The 21,073-nt window shown below is 39.9% G+C and overlaps 1 protein-coding gene across 1 annotated transcript; it reads left to right on the top strand.

The window, feature by feature from the left end:
• Positions 1-5,964: 5,964 nt before the first annotated feature.
• On the top strand, positions 5,965-19,711 carry ALAS1 (5'-aminolevulinate synthase 1). Its single transcript, XM_032209458.1, has 11 exons — positions 5,965-6,063; positions 8,013-8,260; positions 9,501-9,713; positions 10,296-10,445; positions 10,556-10,778; positions 13,918-14,102; positions 15,385-15,564; positions 15,652-15,816; positions 16,848-17,116; positions 18,237-18,399; positions 19,323-19,711. Exons 2-11 carry the CDS (start codon positions 8,038-8,040, stop codon positions 19,481-19,483), a joined length of 1,932 nt encoding a protein of 643 aa, XP_032065349.1. The 5' UTR covers positions 5,965-6,063; positions 8,013-8,037; the 3' UTR covers positions 19,484-19,711.
• The last annotated feature ends 1,362 nt before the right edge of the window (positions 19,712-21,073 follow it).

Raw genomic sequence — 21,073 nt, 5'->3', positions numbered from 1 at the left:
TGTCCCCCTGGTCACAGCCGACAGATGATGCTCTAAAGTCAGCTGTGGATCCAGGAGGACTCCCAAATTGCGAAACCTGTCTGAGGGGCGTAAAATTTCACCCCCCCAGCCTGAGAGATGGAATACAAGGCCAATCTTTGGGAGGGAAAAACACAAGCCATTCGGTCTTGTCGGGATTGAACACTAATCTCACAATCGATACAAAAGCTACAAGTGGTGCAACAAGCCATGGGAAGATACTTGCTTGGCAACATCAAGAGAGTAAAAGAATTGAAATGGAAATGGGCTGGTCACATAGCAAGATTTAGATTTTTAAATTTTAGATTTTTAATAAGACTTATAGGCCGCCCTTCTCCCTGAGGGGACTCAGGGCGGCTTACAATCACAAAGGAAAGGGTGTGCAATAACAAGGCAAACAATAAGTGACCAATAATAAAATAGTAAACCACAACATACATTCAACAATCAACATTCGGGCGGGTAATTTAAAACCTATCCCCAGGCCTGCTGGGAGAGCCAGGTCTTGAGGGCTGTGCGGAAGGTCTGGATGGTGGTGAGGGTACGAATCTCAACGGGGAGATCGTTCCACAGGGTCGGAGCTACAACAGAAAAGGCAAGAAGAACTGATGGCAGGTGGACCAAGGGAGTCACAGAATGGATCCCACTTGATAAAGAGTATCCATGAAAGAGACCTAAACAATATGGATAGACAACATCAGCCAGTCTTGCAGGCCCAATTGGCAAAAGAGAGCTCAGGACTGTATAGGTTGGAAATGTGCTGAAGAGGCCTTCATCCTACAGTGGATAGACAATGGCTAAAATGATGATGATGATGATGATGATGATGATGATGATGATGACGACATCATTTGTAAATTCAGCAAGTTTAATTCTCAAATGAATGTGCTTATGACTGCAAGTTTCCTAACATTGGTTCAATAATGTCCTAAATGTTTGTGCAATTTTAACCGTCAACCTCCAACCCTTAGAACATAGAAAAAGGGGAACAGGTAAAACTAGTTTTTAAAAAGTAAATAGGAATAATAAACTATTAAAATATTAAATTTTCTTTCAATAAAATATATGCTATATTAAATCTAATAAATAATAGTAGTAGCAACATACAAAGGTTTTTCTATAATTATGAGGTCCAATTTTATAATTCTGCTACCTTCAGATTATATCAACAGTAAAACTAAAATAGATTTTAAAAGACTTCCATTAAATGCAGAGCTAAGAATCTAGGGCACATAGCCAACCATGTCTGTCTTAAAGTATCTTAAATTAATTAGCCTTTTTTCTGCCTTTTTTCACTATTGGTCTTACATTAGCCTGGCTTCCTTGCCACAAAGTGCTGCCTCTATGCTTTGTTTCTGATTCAAACTAGTCATTCAACAAGATATGTCTCATTAAACCAATTAAGCTATACTGCACACCATCCTTTCATCACCGGAGCTCATAAAGAAGAAATGAAAGGCTATGCCTAGAGTTTGTTTCTTCATGAAGTAGCTCTGTGTATCTGATAAAATGAATAGTATATTTACTGAAAGAGAAGCTTAACTACAGAGCACTCTAACTGCCGCTACTCAATTACAGTACGCTAATAATATCCCATCTTGCTGATGTGATTACCTACCGTAGTGACAAAATAATCTATGAAATGAGATATTTAGTATTTTATATGGATTTGGAAGGCTAGGGAAGAAGGGGGAATGCATATAGTACATGTGCAATAACTACAATGCACTTTTATGTTTTAACAATGGAATAAAATTACTAATTGTGATTAATAGATATTATGACTATTGTTGAGAGGTACCATGTCCTTCAATACCATGGGAAACATGAGAGGATGGCTGGTAGGCCACTGAGCATGGCTATTCTATTAATTAATTGGCCTCTCTAGGAAAAGGGGCTTGCACAGGCCATTTATTTGAAACAGCATATTTTTCTTATCTTTGTGATTATATCCAAGAATTGTAAATAGCCATGTTGAAGTTTTAAGAGAAAAACAATCCAACCCTGACTTCTATAAAAAATAAATGCACAATGGTAAATCCAAACTTTCGGAGCCTCCAGAATGCAACATCAAGTTGGAGAAAAAGTGGGGATAGCAAGCTACCACCACCTCTGCAATTTGTAACCTTTAAAATGGAGCGCTCTAGCTGTGCAAACATAAATGAATTGCGTTTAGGAAGGATTGCTGAATATAATTGTGTCAAATGACCAACAATTAAATTTAGGACTTGCTTAGTTCTGGCCCTAGGGGAACACTCAAGCCATGTGAGCTGCCCACTCTCTTAGGATTGGATCAGCACAGAAATTGTATAAAACAAATTCATTAGAGAGCTCTACTGAACTCAGTACCGTTTAAAGCTGTATGATGTTGTATTTCCTTCTAATAAAAGCATGACCATGTTTCATGGTTTAGATTTCATATATCATTTTGTACAAAATATTCCTTATTTATTACATCTTGCCCTAGCAATGCTGGATAACAAACACCACATAAAACCACAATGCAAAATGAACACAATAGATAAAATCTATAACTGAGGCAGAATTCAATCCACAATAGAATAGCAACATCTTGTGCAAACTTTATCAAAAACATCCAAAATAACTCCCCCCTCCCTCAAAGTTTCAAGTGATATTGCTATGTGCTCTGCCTTGACCTCCAGGAAGGAAGGCAAACTATAAATTTCCATGCACGCCCTGTGATTAGATAGCCAGGCAGCATATGAAATGCAGGGTAAAATTGCTTGATGTGCTATAAAATGGTAGGAGAAAGTCTTGTAAATGATTGAGAAGCTTGAATAGAGAAATAAAATATCAGAAAAGTACATCATTCCTGGCTCTATCAAAGTTCATTAAATCTTTCTACAAACCTAACAAAGAACATAATCCACAGCCAAAATCTCAACATCCCTCCCCAAAAGCACTGTGACTGACAGAAGTCTACCTTTTATATACAAGGAATGCCATTGAGGGCTGTCAAACCACTCAACTCCTCTCCTCATTTGGGTAAGAAAAGTAAATGCAAGCAAATGAATTTGAGTTGTTGCTTTTTCATGTTTATGCAAACTTATCTGCCTTTTTGCAACACAAAAAAGTGTATTTCAACTCAGAATTAATTGAGTCCAGTGCACATTATTAATTAATACATAAAAACCAATTTAAAACTATTTTTAAATCATACTGGATGTAGCAAACTAAGGCACAAAGCTAGAAACCAGGAGACAATGAGTTCTATTTCCCGCCTTAGGCATGACAGCAGGGTGGCTGACTTGGGGCCAATCCCCCACTTTCAACTCAACTCTCCTCACAGTGTTTTGTTGTTGTGGGGGAAATAGGAAGAGGAAGAAGCATTAGATACACTCACCATCTTGAGTTATTTATAAAAATAATAAAGGCAGGATAAAGATAAACAATAATACTACAATACATATACCTCGGAATGTAGAAAAAAGCAATGTAGTAGCAGACAGTTTAAGAAACAGGAACTCTTCCAATATCCCGAGTCATTTTGTTTTCATTGGTTACATTATATATATATTTATTGTGAATGATTAAACTTCAGAATTGTTGAATCATAGCACTGAGGTCATGCATCTTTCACATGCAATAACCAGGAAATAAGCCACGCCTACTCCTGTTGGTTCCCTGCCCACTTTCTTTTACTAGAAGAAAGACAGCCACATTTTAACTCTGAACCAAATAGAGGAAGGGAAAGGCTACCACTATTAGCATAAAATAAAATATGACCATTGTTAGGAAGCGAATACCTTTCAGAGCTCGGACTTCTCAATATTGTCTTGCTTACCACAATAATTCAGAAATAATTATATATTATAGTTCCTTTTAAGGATTTCTCTTTGCTTTACAAAAATACCTTGTTATAAGGAATATTTGAAACTTGCTAGCTTTCAAGTTGTTTTGCCCCTCTTGCTTCTGAAAGGAAGTTCAACAGCTGCCAAAATAAATTTTTAGCTAAACCTTTAAATTACTTTACTATTCAGCTATTGAAAACCAAGACCAAAACATTCAGGCTCAAATTTTAAAATTGCTTTCCTTAAAACGAAGAGATAGCGCTTCCCAATACAGTATACTTTCACGTTTTAAACTTAAATTATAGATCATCAGGCCTACAAGAATAAAATGAAGTCTGCCTCTGCTGCCCTGGGGCAAACATTGATTAAGTTCCATTTGGTGATAAAAGGCTAATGTATAATGTAAAAATAGAAACAACACAACAAGAACATATAATTAATACATCTCACCACTGCCACTCACAAACTATCAGAGTTTTTGTGGATTGCTGCCCTATCATCTGTCAGGCTTGGAGATTTGACCACAGAGCCCTGCTTCTCAGCCCTGGAGATCACCTTTATTTGCACCCTGGCAAGCTGAGAAAACAGCTTTTCTGTAATTTTTCAGAGGTGCCTAAGATACAGAGATTGAGATACGAACCCATTCACAACAACCAATTCCTTTCTGAAAAGTTGAAACAATTAATGAAAGAGTACACACATTTGAATATGTGTAGGTTGGCTTTCTCTTATCTTAAGACAAGCTTCACTAAATATACAATTGGCTGGATTCACAAGTCATGTTAAATTATTTTAATGATCACTTTAATGATCACGGGGTTCATAGAGTATCTTAAGCCACAACCTTTCCTCCCCAGCAGGCATTGGTAGGAACGTAGATTTTCCCATGCAAACCACTGTGAAGTTGAGATTGCAGAACAGGTTTTCCAGAAAGACAGAGAAGAGTGGCAGCTCTGATCGCTTCTCATTCCCAACCTAGGATGAGTACAAACAGGTCAAACTCGATCCAGATCATCCTGACTATCTGCTGCGCTTTTCACCTCTTTCTCCGAGGCTGTTATCCTCATTAACAGAAAGGAGGAAGATTCTAGGGAAATATTTTGCGCTTTGGAAGGACAGAAACCCCGCCCCCACTTGGAAGATAACAGAACTCACACTCCTAGGAATAGAGGGGGGGGCGTTGATTTTTAATAGGGGCAATTTGAACCTTGTTTAAATCAAGTTAATGGTCTTTTAGGCTTCCTCCGTGTGAGTAGAGTTCATTTTTTGAGTAAAATAAGAATTATATGTCACAGAGGGAGCATCAGGGTTTTAGAGATGCTGAGGTGGGACATGGGCAAAAAAAGGTTGGGAACCACTGGAATAGAGGTTAAAATAAGCCTGTCTGCCTCCAAGCACGTTAGCTTGAATCCAACGGACTTTTTTTAATAAGAGAAATTATTGTTTAGAAAAGAAATACTACTCATGTGAACTTCCCAAGTTTCCTATATGGGCCTAAACTGCATCATTCCAAGATCTTCCTTTCTTCCCGCTGCCGACGCCGACAAGGAGGGGAAATTCCCCACGCAGAGCACACAACTCATCCCAGGAACTTGCATAACCTCTCGACGCAACCGGTCGGGGTTGCTCCGGGTCTTAGTTTGGCTTCAGCGCTACGTTTCGGTGCAGTCGCGTGACTACCCCTGCCTATTTGGGGAGCAACTTTCTGAAAAAGGGAGGGGGGGCGTAAAGAGGTCGCAAAGCGACCACTAAAGCAGCAACTTGTTTTATATGTACGAAATCCACATATTCTGAGCTTGGAAAAGAGGAGAGATAAGCAGACATAGAGCCTAATTGCCCTTCTCCCTTCAGAATCACTCTCTTGGAGAGATCAGAACCTCCGACTCTACATTATTTATTGGCTGCAGTAGTTCCGCCGATCCACGAAACGCGATGCGTTCCCTCTCCCTCATCGTCTCCTTCTTTCCCCCCGCGAAGCCACCCACGCACCACCATCTGGAACTAAGAAAGCGGTGGGACCCAAAGGTCTTTCTTTTTTTTACCGCCGCGGAGCGATACATTCACAGAGAGACGGATTACTTCCGTCTCTCTTGCGAGATTGCTCCAAGTTGCGCAGCTGCCAAGATCCAGCCGGGCGCATCTTCGCCCGCGCCTGCGCAATTCGCCCTTGCGCTCAACTTATATATAGATAAGCGTTCCGAGCGAGCCTCTCAGAACGGGAAAGGTTTGGCAGGTGAGGGCCGGCGGGGGCAGGGATGAGCGCGAGCGCGAACGCGCGCGACCGCCAAGCGGGAGGACAGCCTGGAGTTCGGGGAGGCTGGGGGGTCCGGTAGCCGCGGGAGGAGGAAACCGGCGGCTCGGGGGGCGGCTTCTCCCCGCTTTGACCTTGTGCGAGGCCGCCCAGCGGAGGCGCCGGAGGGGTTTAACCGGGAAAACGGGCGGCCAGCGTCTTTGAATCGCCGGGGCGGCGGCAGAAGGCGGCCGGAGAGTGCTTCGTCCCCGGGAGGGAACCTCGCCCTCCCCGCCCTTGTCTCGGTTGAAAGGAAAGAGGCGCCTCAGAGATCGGCGCTCTCTTCTTGGCCAGGAATCCCAAACGATCCGGCCTGGCTGCGTCCCAGGGAGAAAGGGCATCTCGGTGTCTGCTGGGTTGAAGCCTCTTTAGGGGTTTTCAAGCACTCATGGAGCAGTTGGGGACCAGCTTGGGGTCGTGGTTAAAGGCAGCAGGCGCTAGCTACAACCGGCTATAGTCCTGCCTTGAGGCAGCTTGCGTGACTTGGGCCGGTCACTTTCTCTCAGCGCTGGGAAGGAAGGAGGCAATTGCAGATGGCTTCTGACAACCTTGCCAAGATAACTGTAGGGAGTTGGACAGGCAGTCATCAGGAGTCAAGGATGACTTGAAGGCACTCACACAGTCAACTTAGGGTACCAGAGTTTAGTTTTGGATCATCCCCGCCTACAATTTTCTTTGCTTCCATTGTTTTATTTACCATAGGTTATGCTATTAAATAATCATAGGTTATGCTATAAGGGATGCGGTGGCTCAGTGGCTAAGACTTGTTGATCAAAAAAGTCGGCAGTCCAGTTATTCTGCAGATATATTTTTTTCCTTTAGTGAATTTATTAAACATAACCTAAATTATATAATGCATATACATTATGTAATTATATAATGCATATACATTATGTAATTATATAATGCATATACCTTATGTAATTATATAATGTATGGACGTGGTGGCTCAGTGGCTAAGACGTTGAGCTTGTGGATCAGGAAGGTCAGCAGTTTGGTGGGTCGAATCCCTAGCACTGCATAATGGAGTGAGCTCCCGTTACTTGTCCCAGCCAACCTAGCAGTTTGAAAGCCTGTAAAAATGCAAGTAGAAAAATAGGGACCATCTTTGGTGGGAAGGTAACAGTGTTCCGTGCGCCTTCAGCGTTTAGTCATGCCGGCAACATGACCATGGAGACGTCTTCGGACAGCGCTGGCTCTTCGGCTTTGAAAAGGAGATGAGCACCGCCCCCTAGAGTCGGGAATGACTAACACATTTGTGCGAGGGGAACTTTTACCTTTATCTTATGTTATAAATTAACCCCTTGCAATGTTTCATGATCTCAGAAACTCTGCTTCCAAGATCATATTAACACTTCAAAGGCTTATATTGTAGCGTAACTTTAGGTACACAAAGCCTGTCCCTGCCAATAGATGAAAGGTTATTTTCAAGGTTTATGTTGTAGCCCAATAACTTGGTGCAGGACAAACTACTTAGCAAAATCTTTATGTTGCAATGTATTTTCCAGTCTACCACATATTTGTATTTAGAGGAGTACAAGAGGTACATAATTCTGAATGTGTATATCAATATTTCCAGATATTCGTTTAGCTCAGTGTGGTCTAATTTTATGTGGTGATACTAAATTTGCTAACTTGCTGTAGTTGTGAAAAGATTGCTTCACACATAGACGTTATTGCAGAAGAAAGGCTTTTCCCCAAGACTTAGCTGTAGATATGTAGTGTAGGCTGTAATGTATCTCATGTATACATAAAAGCTTCAAATAGATCCAAAGCTCTGTGAGTGGATTATTTTGTTACAGTACCTTCTAAATATGATAAACTGCATATGAAAAAAACCAAGCATTTAACTTAAAAATAAACAATTGTGTACATTTTTGTTTGCATTTTAGGGTATATAAGGTGCAGATTTATTTTATGCTTTCAACCAAACCTCTGAAAATGGAAACCATTGTCCGTCGTTGCCCATTCCTGTCAAGAGTATCCCAGGCTTTCTTGCAGAAAGCTGGAAAATCCCTTCTATTCTATGCTCAAAGTTGCCCCAAAATGATGGAAGCTGCGACCAAGCCTGCTTCAAGAGCTATAAGCACTTCAGCAACTCACTGCCAGCAAACCGAAGAATCCTCTTCTGCCAAGGAGAGTAAGTCTAGACCTATTAAATTGACTAATTTGATCTGCCATGAACAAAAAAATTTTGATGAATGAAGGCAAATATACGTGTCCCAGGATAATATTGTAAGATCAAATCTGGGTCTGAAGAAGAGTAAGCCTCTGATCCCAGTAACCAACCCAGATTCAATCTTGCAAAAATCTTTTGCCTCATATGGGGAAAATGTGCTTGTATACATTGTTTAACAGATTATGCCATTTAGAAGTAATCTGGGGCTTAAGCACTGCATTGAAGCATGTTATACTTTATTTCTTAATCTATAAATTGATGATATTAATTCTGAAAATAACATTTCATATGTTAAGACTATCTGACAATTTTTGGGAAAGGTAACAGCCTATTTAAACTTTGGACATTATCCCATGAGTTAAAGGCCAAAGTATATTGTACTTTGCATCCAGCAGAAACTAGGAACAGAGGTGAAGAAAAGCATAAAGCTAGGAAAATAGTGTGTAAAGAAAGTTGACCTTGTGTACAGCAGTATGCTGTAGTTACCCCAAATGGAAAAAGACTTGTTTATAAGCTTTTGTTTTTATTGTAGAAAATATTTTCAATAACTGTTTTAAGCACTGCTACATTACACTTTTAGTGCATTAAGCAATGACCTAAACCTAATATAGGAAGGAAACTTTTACAAGCTATAAATTCAGAATTGCATTGTTTGAACTTCATAGTTCTCATAAGTTTTGGTAGATATAATTATCTAACAATTTTCTTTAGAGCAAACACACGCAAAGGATTCTGCGTATTTGTTGGCTACAATTATATGCATGCGTTGTCAAAACAGCTAATGGGAAGTATAGCTGATCTGAATTTTTCAAGTTATTAAAAGGCAAATAGTGAAATGAAGTTGTGTTTTCAATAAATGTGCTGTTAGACAATAAATATAAACATATTTTTGTAGGAAGCAAAATAGCGGACAACATAGTCTAAGATATAGTGTTTATCTGGATAACTTAAACCTGCTCTTTGGAAGGCTTTGAGTAGAAAATACCTTCAGTGCTAATAGTTTTGAAGGAAATCCATCTTTACTTTTTGATACTTAAGGGACCTTAAATAATGCAGTGCACACACGCTGTATTTAATGTTCCCATTAGAATGTTCTTCCTGATGGTAAGCAGTATTGCACAAAGTACAGAGGCATAAGAAATACCTGTTCAATGACTGTTTCACATATTTCTGTTCTGTAATGAATTTTTTTTTCATTCAGAGAATGGAAACTCTACAGATGTGACTAAGCAAAACCCAAGCAGACCCCAGATTTCTGTAAGTGAACCATCTGCTGTTAGCCCAAGTGCTAATCAAGCTCCTGTGAGTAAATGCCCATTCTTGGCAGCTCAGGTGAATGAAGGAAACAATGTTTTCTGTGAAGCCAGCCGGGAACTCCAGGAGGATGTGGAAGAAATGCAAGCTGTAAGAAAAGGTGTGTAGTGAAAGTCTAAGTGTTTGTTTGTTTATACAACATACAAAAAGATAGTTGTGGTAACCAGCTTTAAAGAGAAGAAATTATTAAACTTTTAAAATCAGATACAAATTTGCAACACTTTTCAAATAGTACTTCTGCTAATATCCCATGTTGTTCATCTATTGATTCTATATACCTTCCCTTGACTAATAATTGCAGCAAACTTTGATTTGACAAAGGGAGGGCTTTTAACTCAGATTTTAAAATATCATTGAGCTCTTTTTTCTGTTTGGCTTAGATTTTTTGTTAGCTGAAATTTAATACTCACCTGGATTAATTAATAAAGCTTCTGTATGGCACTTATTGAACAGCAATAACATATGCCGTAGGATATCATCTACCATATCCTAAATGAAAGGCATATAAAATAGTTGTTGCCCGTGAGAGACTCTGTAATAGCATATACTTATCAAACAGGCTTTACATATAGAAAATGTAACAGAATTATTCAGTAATACTGTATTTGAAATCTTTTTGAACAATTCAACTATTCTGGAATGGCTTCTTAAATTGTTAATGTTACTATATTTTATTGTATAGAATTTACCCAAACACCAGAAAGTACTGTTGAGGTTAATGCTCAGATGGATGGTGAAAAGAAAAATGGCTTGTTGAAGAAATTCCAGGACATAATGTTGAAGCAGAGGCCAGAAAGGGTATCTCATCTGCTGCAGGAAAACTTGCCAAAGTGTAAGGATTAGCTTTGTTGAACTGACTAATAGAAATCAAAACTTGCAGCTTTCAATGTTTTGCTAAATCTAAATAGAAATAATATTTCAGCTTAGTATTTTCATTTTTAGCTGTTTCGACTTTTCAATATGATCAGTTTTTTGAGAAGAAGATTGATGAGAAGAAAAAAGATCATACATATCGTGTGTTTAAAACTGTGAATCGAAGAGCCCAGATTTTTCCCCTGGCAGATGATTATTCAGAATCCTTAATCAACAAGAAAGAAGTGTCTGTCTGGTGTAGCAATGATTATCTTGGGATGAGTCGCCACCCTAGAGTTTGTGGAGCTGTTATGTAAGTATTTTAAGTAAAAAATAACATGTTTTTAATTGGGGGTGTGTAGAATATTGCACAATCATTTTTAAGAAGGTGACTAGATGACTTACTTTCTAGATCAGTGGTTCTCAACCTTCCTAATGCCGCGACCCTTTAATACAGTGCCTCATGTTATGGTGACCCCCAACTATAGGAACCAGTGTCTCAGTTCCTAAGGCCATCAAAAATATGTCTTTTCCAATGGTCTTAGGCCATGGGTCTGCAATCTTAAACACTCAAAAGAACCACTTGGGCCAGTTTCCCAGAGAAAACAAAACACCAGGAGCCACAAAACCTGAGTGGGCATGGCTAACTCAATGTTACTCACTCCCACCGAGTCACTTGACTCCCCTCTAGCCACAGCTTCTCAGGTTTTTGTGGCTGTTTTCTTTTCTATGGGAAATACACACACACATACACACATTTCTCCCTCTCCCCTTCAATCTTTCTCCCTCTCCCATCTCTTTCTCCCTCTCTCCCTCCCTAATCTCTTTATCTGTCTCTCCCTCTCCTCCATCTCTCTCATTCTCCCTCTCCCATCTCTTTTTCTCTCTCCCTCTCCCATCTCTCTCTCTCCTTCCCTCTCATCTCTTTCTCCCTCCCTCCATTTCTCTCTTTTTCCCTATCTCCCTTCCTCCCCCTCTCTCATTTCTCTCCCTCCCTCTCCCCATCTCTTTCTCCCTCTCTCCCTCTCTCCTATCTCTCCCTCTCTCTCTCTTTCTCCCTCTCTCCCCCTTCTCTCTCTCCCCCTTCTCTCTCTCTCTCTCTCTCTCCCCCTCCCTCCCCCCCTCTCTCTCTGCTGAGGAACAATCTCCAGCCATGGTGGAGGCCTCCCTTCAGGTGACCCTCCTCCCCCTCTCACAATCCCCTGGCCTTGCTGTATCATCCCTCCCCCTCACACGAGAGGAGAAGGAGAGGTAGAAGGAGGAGGGTCGCCAGAGCCTTAGTGCAGGAGCGAAGCAGCTCTGTACCTCCCTTTGCACCACATTCGCCCATTAGACAGCCTTTGTTTCCTGCCACTTCAAGTTTGAGCTTGTGCCTTCCGCAGTCGGCCAAAGACATGGAGGACACAGCAAGGTCATGGCTGGAGCCTTAGTGCAGGAGAGAAACCACATCCTTTTGTGCCCTGTTAAGGCTCTCCTTAAGCGAGCAGCCAGCCGCCCCGTGCACACCTTTGCTGCGCTTTGGTGCTCGCTTGTGGGTGGTCTCCCCATGTGTGCGCACCCTCCCAGCCCCACAGCTGGCCAGGAAGTTGCGAGAGGAGAAGGAGGAGGAGGGGGTCACCCGAAAGGAAGTCTTGGCCAGGAAATGGGGGACAGACGGGGAGCAAGAGCACTGCTTCCCGCCACCACCGCCTCAGACCAGGCGAGGAGGATCGGCAGGGCACCTGGGAAAGTGTGCAGGTGGCACAGGACAGGCACCAGAGTGAGCTGGTGGGTCACAGGGGAGCCCGAGACGCAGAGCAGCGCTGTGAGGTTTCGACGCTCCCGCTCCGACGGAAAGCAGAGTGCTGCGGCCAGGCAACCTGACACAATAGGCAGGGGCTGCTGGGTGGCTCCCCCCTGCCTATTCCCTGCAGCAGCCACTTCCCAAGCTCCACTGAACCGCCTCATCTGTACCACTCCAGGCCCCGCTCGTAGTGCCAGTCGAAGAATTGGGGCTCGGTGCCGAGGGCGCGCACGCCCTGGTGGCCGCAGATGAACTCCAGCACGGCGCAGGTGCTGTACTTCTTGACGTCCACAATCAGTGCATGAAGGAGCCACTTCACCACCACCGCCTTGGCCCGGTTGCTCCCGCCGCTCCTGTTGCCTGCCGGCCGGGCCGAGGGGGCGGGTGGGCGGAGGGCAATGGGGCAGGGACATCACTTCTGCAGAAGTTTCTTGTGGGCGGCGGGCAGGGCGGGTGGGGACGGTGCCAGGGCGTGGCTGGAGGGGTGCAGCAGGCTGTAGCAGAGGCAGGTGCCCGAGAGCGAGAGCAGTGTGCCCAGCAGAAGCGCCAGGCAGCGCCACATCTGCCACCTCCACCAGTCGAGCGCCATGGCTCCATTGCCGGCGGCGGCCATGACTCCCTGGTTGGCACCAGCGTGGGGTCGGGGCACACAGGTTGTGGAAGAGCCACACTCAAGACTCTTAGGCGACCCCTGTGAAAGGGTCGTTCAACCCCCAAAGTGGTCGCAGAGATCCTCTTTGATTATGAAGTACTGTATCAGATAAATCTTGAGGATCCTTCTTGTATCTAATAGTCTTATTTATTATTATTAAATTCATTGTCACCTATCTTGCCTCAAGGCAACCCTTTTTCCTCCTTGGTTTTCGAAGGTCCAGTGGAAAATAGAATAGCTATATTTATCTATGTCAGTGATGGGCAACCTTTTTGGCGTGGTGTGTCAAAAATCGGCAAAAAATCGAGCATAACTCACGTTGTGTGTCACTTCGACAAAAACATAATTTTGCGCAATTTATAGTTTAAACTACTTCCCTGCTGTGGTGCGGTCGTAACTGACAGTCCCAGGAGTAGACTCTCTGTGCCGGCCTGACTGGAGAGAGGCGCGCACTGTTCCTGCGCTCCTCTCCTGCGGGTCCTCTCTCGCCGCGCTGATGACGTGTGTGCGCACGGCACGCACGCCTTACCAGCAGCCACTGCGCTCAGAAAGGGGCAGCGGTGATACAGTAAGTGAGTGTGGGCGGGGGAGATCACACGTCCCCCCCCCCCCGTTCCTCCAGCACAGATTCTTTCATCCTCGGCGGCCGTGCAGGAGCCGAGGATGAATCGCATGAAATCCTGTGCGTGTCACCCCAAATGGCTACGCGTGTCAGCACTGACACACGTGTCATAGGTTCGCCATCACTGATCTATGTAAAAGTTTGGTATGACCAGTCATCTTAAACCCAAGTTTCTGTGGCTCCCAAAAGCAGTAAAAAAATTTTTTGAGACAGAACCTATTTTTGAGGCTTATTCATTAAATTCATCAAATTGATTACTTGTTCATTAATATTCTGGAATCTTGGATAAAATCTGATAATTAGGTACTCTAGAAATAATTATATGAAGTAGCATAAACCCAAATTGCAAGAATAATGTTACCCTAAGTGGTGCCACTGTTGGAATTTTCTCACAGGGAAACACTGAAACAACATGGTGCAGGAGCAGGAGGCACAAGAAATATTTCGGGAACCAGCAAATTTCATGTTGATCTTGAAAAAGAATTGGCTGATCTTCATGGAAAAGATGCTGCTCTTTTGTTCTCTTCATGCTTTGTAGCAAATGATTCAACACTCTTCACATTAGCTAAAATGCTACCAGGTAAGATCCCATTTTTCCTATTATTTTCCAAGGTAAATATTTTAACATAAGAATTCTATAGCATTTTCTTCTACAGGTAAGTTTTCACCTTAGGACCGCAATCAAACCCAAAATTTCCATTGCTAAGGGGGACAGTTGTTAAGTGAATTTTGGCCATTTTACAACCTTGAGTGCCACAGTTTGGTGAATCACTGCAGATATTAAGTTAGCAACACAGTTGTTAAGTGAATCAGGCTTCTGTATTGATTTTGCTTGTCAAAAGTCGCAAAGGATGATTGTATGACCCCAGGACATTGCAACCGTCATAAATACATGCAGTTGCTAAGCATCCAAATTTTGATCATATGACTACAAGGGATGTTACAATGGTGCTAAATGTGAAAAATAATCATAAGTCACTTTTTTCAATGCCATTGTAAGTTCTAACAAGTCACTAAATGAATGGTGGTAAGTCAAGGATTATCTGTATTGGTAATTGATATTGGTAATTGCATTGATTTCCTTTTAAATGCAGTTGTTGCAAATAAGAATAGTTGCTGGTTCAAAACCATAACTGGTAATTTTAGCAGTTCATCAAGGGTAAATGGTAATTCCTTATCTGTACTTTTTGCTAACTCTTCATAAGGAGCTACTTTTAAAAAACAAGATGTATAAAGATATATGCTTACCTGACTACATGCTTATGGCTACCTTTAATAAAATAGAATATTTTTCTTGCAAGATTCTCCTAAAATCCATACAATCAAGAAAAACTTAATTTTAATAGAATCCATCATGCTGAGTTAGATTTCTAAAACATTTCATAAAACAAGGAAACTTGTCATAGCAGGAGCAGTTTAACTCCAAAGCATTGTTATCACCTTACAAGAATCATAAGTTTTATCTTTTCATTGATACACCTACCTTAGCTATCAGCCTCCACCTTTTTTTTTAAATGACAACTTGGACTTGTGTAATTGTTGCCCAAAAACTTGAAATCCATGTTAGGTAAGAACAATTTACTAATATCTGCTTGTGGCTCCAATATTTGAGGGACTTGAAAGAGTTTTCTTGCCTCATGATTTTTATTTGATACCTAGCTAGAGGGATCCATGAAATTGCTGCTGTTACTGGGGATGAGGTATTAGTTGCCACTTGGAATCATCTGATTTCCAACTGGCTTAGTCAGTTGCCCCAGTTTTATTTTGTAAATTAATAAGTACCCAAGTTAAGAAGATCAGTATGTAATGTTTTACACTGTTGGGTTGCATTTATTCTTTTTTTCTTTCTTTCCTTTCCTCAGATTGTGAAATTTACTCTGATTCAGGAAACCATGCTTCTATGATTCAGGGGATTCGAAACAGTAGAGTGCCAAAGCATATATTTCGGCATAACGATGTTGGTCACCTTAGAGAACTCCTGAAAAAATCTAATCCGTCTATTCCAAAAATTGTTGCATTTGAAACTGTTCATTCAATGGATGGTATGTTTGATGTCTGAGGCACATGTTACTGAAAATTTGGAAATGATAATTATAAAAAACCAAAATATAAATATAACTTTGTTTTAGGTGCAGTTTGTCCATTGGAAGAGCTTTGTGATGTGGCTCATGAGTATGGAGCAATTACATTTGTAGATGAAGTGCATGCTGTTGGACTCTATGGAACACATGGTGGTGGCATTGGAGACAGAGATGGAATAATGCATAAAATGGATATTATTTCTGGAACACTTGGTAAGTATATTCATATGTGCTGAAATTTAGTTTGAAGGATAATTAAAATGAGTCAAAACAGTGATGGATAATCATTAAATCTTCAGAGGTAATTGCTTTTGGGGTTAAATCTAACAACCCTATCTTCAGATTAATGTTTTTGAAAATATAATTAACTTTACAAAAATCTCCTTTTGGTTTTAGATCTTTAAACACAGGTCTGGTCTTTATTTGATGAGGGAATTATGTAAGGGCACTTGATAGGAACAGAACTAGTAATTCCATATAGTAGAAAGCAGTATTTTCTACAGGTAAAATATAAAATGTTCTACAGATAAAATACATTATATTGCCAAAAGTATTTGCTCACAACTGCTTCTGATTATGTGGATGGGTGAGCGAATACTTTTGGCAGTATAGTGTATATTGAAAATCTTTAATCCAAACAAAGCATGATTTGAACTAAGGGAAACTAATTCGTTTAAATTTAAAGGAACTATGAATTGACAGTATTATGCAAGAGAGAGAGAGAGAACTGTAATCAACTCCCATCTGCTCTTATTTTGCAATTGAGAGATATTGGTTTACCCAAAGTATGCTTTCCCAGTAGATTGCTTTACAAGTAGAGTTTCGTATGTTTGCATTCTTGGGATCTTGCACAAAAGGCAATAAGCAAATGAGAACATGTATTAGAGATGACAAAACGTTATACAACAATTTCCTAATTTTGGTTATAGATGACAAAATCTAAGATTCCATGTAATTTACTTAGTGAACAATTGCTATCTTAGTATGGAGAGTTCATTCTGTACCAAAACTTCAAGTGAAAGCTTCAGATTATTTTATTTTGAATATAGTAAAGTTTATTTAAGGTGTTACTTTATGGTATAGAAAATAAGTTCAGAAATACTTGATGGCAGTATTATGATAAAGGTACCTCCTGCAAGAAGATTTGATACTAGAAGAGTACTACTTAAAATATCAATTTTTGTATTATTTGTGTTGATTGAGAGATGCCAAGAACTGAGACTTTTACTTTTTTTCCCTTCCAGGTAAAGCCTTTGGTTGTGTGGGAGGCTATATTGCCAGTACGAGTTCTTTAATAGATACTGTCCGTTCCTATGCTGCTGGCTTCATTTTTACCACTTCCTTACCACCCATGCTTTTAGCTGGTGCATTAGAGTCTGTGAGAACACTCAAAAGTACAGAGGGGCAAGTCCTCCGCCGACAACACCAACGTAATGTTAAACTCATGAGACAAATGCTGATGGATGCTGGGCTTCCTGTAGTGCATTGTCCCAGTCATATCATTCCTATCAGGGTAAATATTTAGCATACTATCATTTTACAATAAAGTTTGGAAGCATCAGCAATTTGTAGCATAGAGGAAAGACATGTCTTTAAAGATCATAACTTTTTGCTTTTTGTTAAACTTTGTGTATTAAACCTAATACATCTATAGCTAGTTCTGTTGCAAAAATAAATAGTACATAGACAGTGAGAGGTGGGAGATGCCCAGACATATATAGGATATGTATGGATACATACATAGGAGATGTGTGTGTATTTGTGCGTAACTATTTATTGATATATATATGGGAGACAGACAGGTATATCGAGGAAGAAATGGGTAGAGGGATGGGGGAGGATTCATTAAATAGCTGATGGTGACTGGATAAATAAACCTTTTCAAGAATCATTAGGTGTTAACAGTTTTTGATGGAAGTTTATTTGATTTCCAAACTGTTTTTGGTAATGAACAATCATTTAGTTTCCAGAGCAAATGAATTGCTTCATTAACAGAGCTTGGGGAAAATGCCTAGAATGGTGAAGATTAACTGACATTTTGAGAGAATAGAAAACTTTTGTTGGTAGTTGCATCTTTGTCCACTTGAACATGGGGAGATGAGAGCTGTACTTTGTAAAAACAACAACAACAACACATCACTTTGTCATCTGAGGCTCAATAGCATGCCAAAATGATACCAAAATAGAATGGGGCCACTTTTTTCTCCTGTCATTTTGGGGCATACCCTTTTTCCCCACCAAAAATCATGCATCTAATATTTAGCAGTTTGCCACAAAATATTTTTTCCCAAGAGTTTATACCACAAAAATACAGGGAGTGCATCAAGGCTATAAATTTCCTTGCAGTGAATTATATATTGGGGCTGCATAACTGAAAGAACTCCCTCTATGATGATGGCAAGAAAAGTTCCATTCTCTTATTCCAATTTCCTCTGTCTCTTGCCTTCTTTGTCATATTTCCATAACCACTTTTCTTTTGTCTCTATATAGTTTATATCTCATTAGCAAAGATTAGACACGGTTATGAGAAGTAAGCTTGTTCCATGTTGACTTTTTTTCAGGAACCATTATAGTTAGTCAAAAGAAATTGTGCCTTCAGCCTAGAAACTCATCTGATCTTTTATTAATTTCAGGTTTCAAATGCTGCTAAAAATACTGAGATCTGTGATAAAATGATGAACAAACATAGCATCTATGTCCAGGCAATAAATTATCCCACTGTGCCACGTGGAGAAGAGTTACTACGTATTGCCCCCACACCACATCATACTCCACAAATGATGAATTATTTTATAGGTGAGTGAAAAAACCCAGCTTTAAGGTGTTATTCTTGACCAGAATATGCATTTCTGAAGACATCTTCATATAGAAAAAGGAAGTGCTATGTTGCCGGCCTGTATATGCAATTTCTCAGCTGTAAAAAGAGATCAGATCAACCATTCAATTTCTAAACTGAGTTTATTTATTCATTCCATTTATATAGTTGTGGGTCTCAAATGTCATACTCTAGCAAGTTAAAAGTACTGAAAAACAAGAAAAAACACATAAAATTATAAATAACATGTACAGCAACAAGGAAAATCAACCAATGATTTTGTTAACCAAGTATTTTTTATGACTGGTAGTAAGGATCTAGCTTAGCTACACTTGTTTAAATAATTTCCTCTCTCTGTAATTAAGACAAATTATCATCAATATTGCTTGGTTTCATTTTAGAAGGGCCTTCAATCAAATATGCCTCCTTGTTGGCAACTTGCTCTTGAATTGAGCCTTCAGATGGTAGGCTATGGATCTCTTGCCTCTGTATAGTAAGCCACAAGTGTCCAAAGCACATATTTGTGTTTTAGGGCTGTATAAAGCATTTGAAGGGGGCAAAACGTTAGCATGTTTTAATCTTTCAATTTCTAGAGAAAGAGTTTGGTAAAGAGATGATAGATTTTGAAATTATTTTAAGATTTTACTAGGAGAAATATAAGACACACACACACAAACATACATGCTTAAATGGTAATAGTACTTAACTCTTTAAAAGTAATCTTTATGTGCAAATAACTCATTCAGTATTAAGACAATAGTGAATCTATTACTGAAAGAACAAAACCAGTGTTTTAGGTTTTGCTGGATTTTTGTCATTAATATGTTTTCACAAATTAAAGCTTACAATTGAGGAAGAAAGTAAACTTCTTTACATTATCAACTATGTTTTTCTTTTCTTGTAGACAACCTGCTAAATACCTGGAAGGAAGTGGGCCTAGAATTAAAACCCCACTCCACAGCGGAGTGTAACTTCTGTAGTCAACCCTTGCACTTTGAAGTTATGAGTGAAAGAGAAAGATCCTACTTCAGTGGAATGAGTAAACTTGTGTCGGCCACTGCTTGAAACAAATTGCAGCTTCATCTATGTTTAGAAGTCAGATATTCAAGATATATGTTACAGGTTATTATGTGCATCTTACTCTATGGTCTGAACAAATTTCTGGAAAATAAAGTTTAAGATGATGTTTGCCAGTTCTTTATTTTATAATCACATTTCCCATTGTCATGTCTAAATAGATATAAAATATGTTTGTACTAATTTTGAAATATATAACAGATCCATGTTAATTGATACATTCGTCCTTTCATTTTTTAGTAACATGGTGCCATGACGTAAAGTAAATGAGATGAGAGAACTTGTTCATTTTCATTGTACATTATAGCTATATGCAGCCACACTTTGAGGGGGATATGTGCCAACTTACAGCAAGAGGTAAAGCAGAGTGCAGAAGAAATACCACATATTTGAAAGGAGAAAAACAAAAGAGAAACATTGGCTAGTTATTAAGGACTAGAGGAGTTTTCTTCGTACTTCAAGTCCAAAACACTACAAATATATGTATGATCTGACAGAGAAGGCATACCGCTGATCCTGGTCTGTCAGGGAATTACATTTGGCAGGTCCCAGGAGGTAGGCTTTCTCTGCCAGGGTGCCCCTCCACTTGTGGAATTTTCTCCCACTGGACATCAGGTTAGCTCCATCCCTCTTAACATTCCACAGGTTCCTCAAGATCTTGTTTTGTCTCTAACTAGATGCAGCTAATTAGTCCTTTAATCAAGACATGGATAGAGTGAAGTCTGTACATAACAGTCTTACTTTACACATGAAGTAAGATAATGAAGCCATAGTTAGACTCCAAGAGGGCTCTATCTTGGTTGCTAAGCCAGGCTTATGGCTTGGCATGCTGTGCTTGCTTCTATTTGGCAAAAACATTCACACCTTGTTTATTTTATCTGTGCATATTTATTGCAATTCCAAAATCTATATTTGGACAATGCCTTTATTACAAGCCATCAAAAGTGTACAAACTTGGTATTTCTAAGGGAAAAAGTTTGAAGAAAAAGGAAATAGAGATGAAAGGTATAAAGGTATTTAAATAAGAATAGTAAAGGAGCAAACTTAAGTTAGGTGTTAGGTTGTTAGAACATAGGGTAGACTCTTGTTCCTTTCAGTAATACCTACTTGGTTTTCTCACCAGTTAGATCCTTATTAAAATCTAGTAAAATGCCCAAACTTCATATACTTGAACAAGGCGGAAGAAGCATATTATCTGATATCCTGTAGGTTGCCTGTTAGACAAAGTTAGATTACCAGTCACCCAAGGAAAATTGATGGACTTCCATATCTATTTAAATATAAGGTACAATGAGTTCAATGGAATTACATCCATATAAGTAAAGTATGTGAATGTGCGTGAGCTTGTGCAAATGACTGCAAACTTAAGTATGTTGTGATACATCCATAATAGCTATTAATCTAATCTGGCAACTCTTAGGACCTTGAACTTTATTTTGAACTACTAGAGTACATATTAACAGATGTTTTGTATGCTTATACAATCCTTTTTTAAATTCTTTCTTCAGCCTTTTTGGAACATGCTTCTGCAGCTAAACAAAAGGAAAAATAGCTGGCACATACAGCTTTCACCTGCAG

This window comes from Thamnophis elegans, chromosome 2 (genome assembly GCF_009769535.1).
Source record: "Thamnophis elegans isolate rThaEle1 chromosome 2, rThaEle1.pri, whole genome shotgun sequence".
In the NCBI taxonomy this organism is placed as follows: Eukaryota; Metazoa; Chordata; class Lepidosauria; order Squamata; family Colubridae; genus Thamnophis; species Thamnophis elegans.
Note: the sequence above shows the minus strand (reverse complement) of the source record. Positions and strands in the feature narration are given on the sequence as shown.

Coding starts and splice junctions, on each gene's coding strand:
- ALAS1 (XM_032209458.1), top strand. CDS start 8,038: ATGCTTTCAACCAAACCTCTGAAAATGGAAACCATTGTCCGTCGTTGC. Junction 14,103..15,384: donor ATTAGCTAAAATGCTACCAG/GTAAGATCCCAT, acceptor TCCTTTCCTCAG/ATTGTGAAATTTACTCTGAT. Junction 17,117..18,236: donor GTCATATCATTCCTATCAGG/GTAAATATTTAG, acceptor TATTAATTTCAG/GTTTCAAATGCTGCTAAAAA.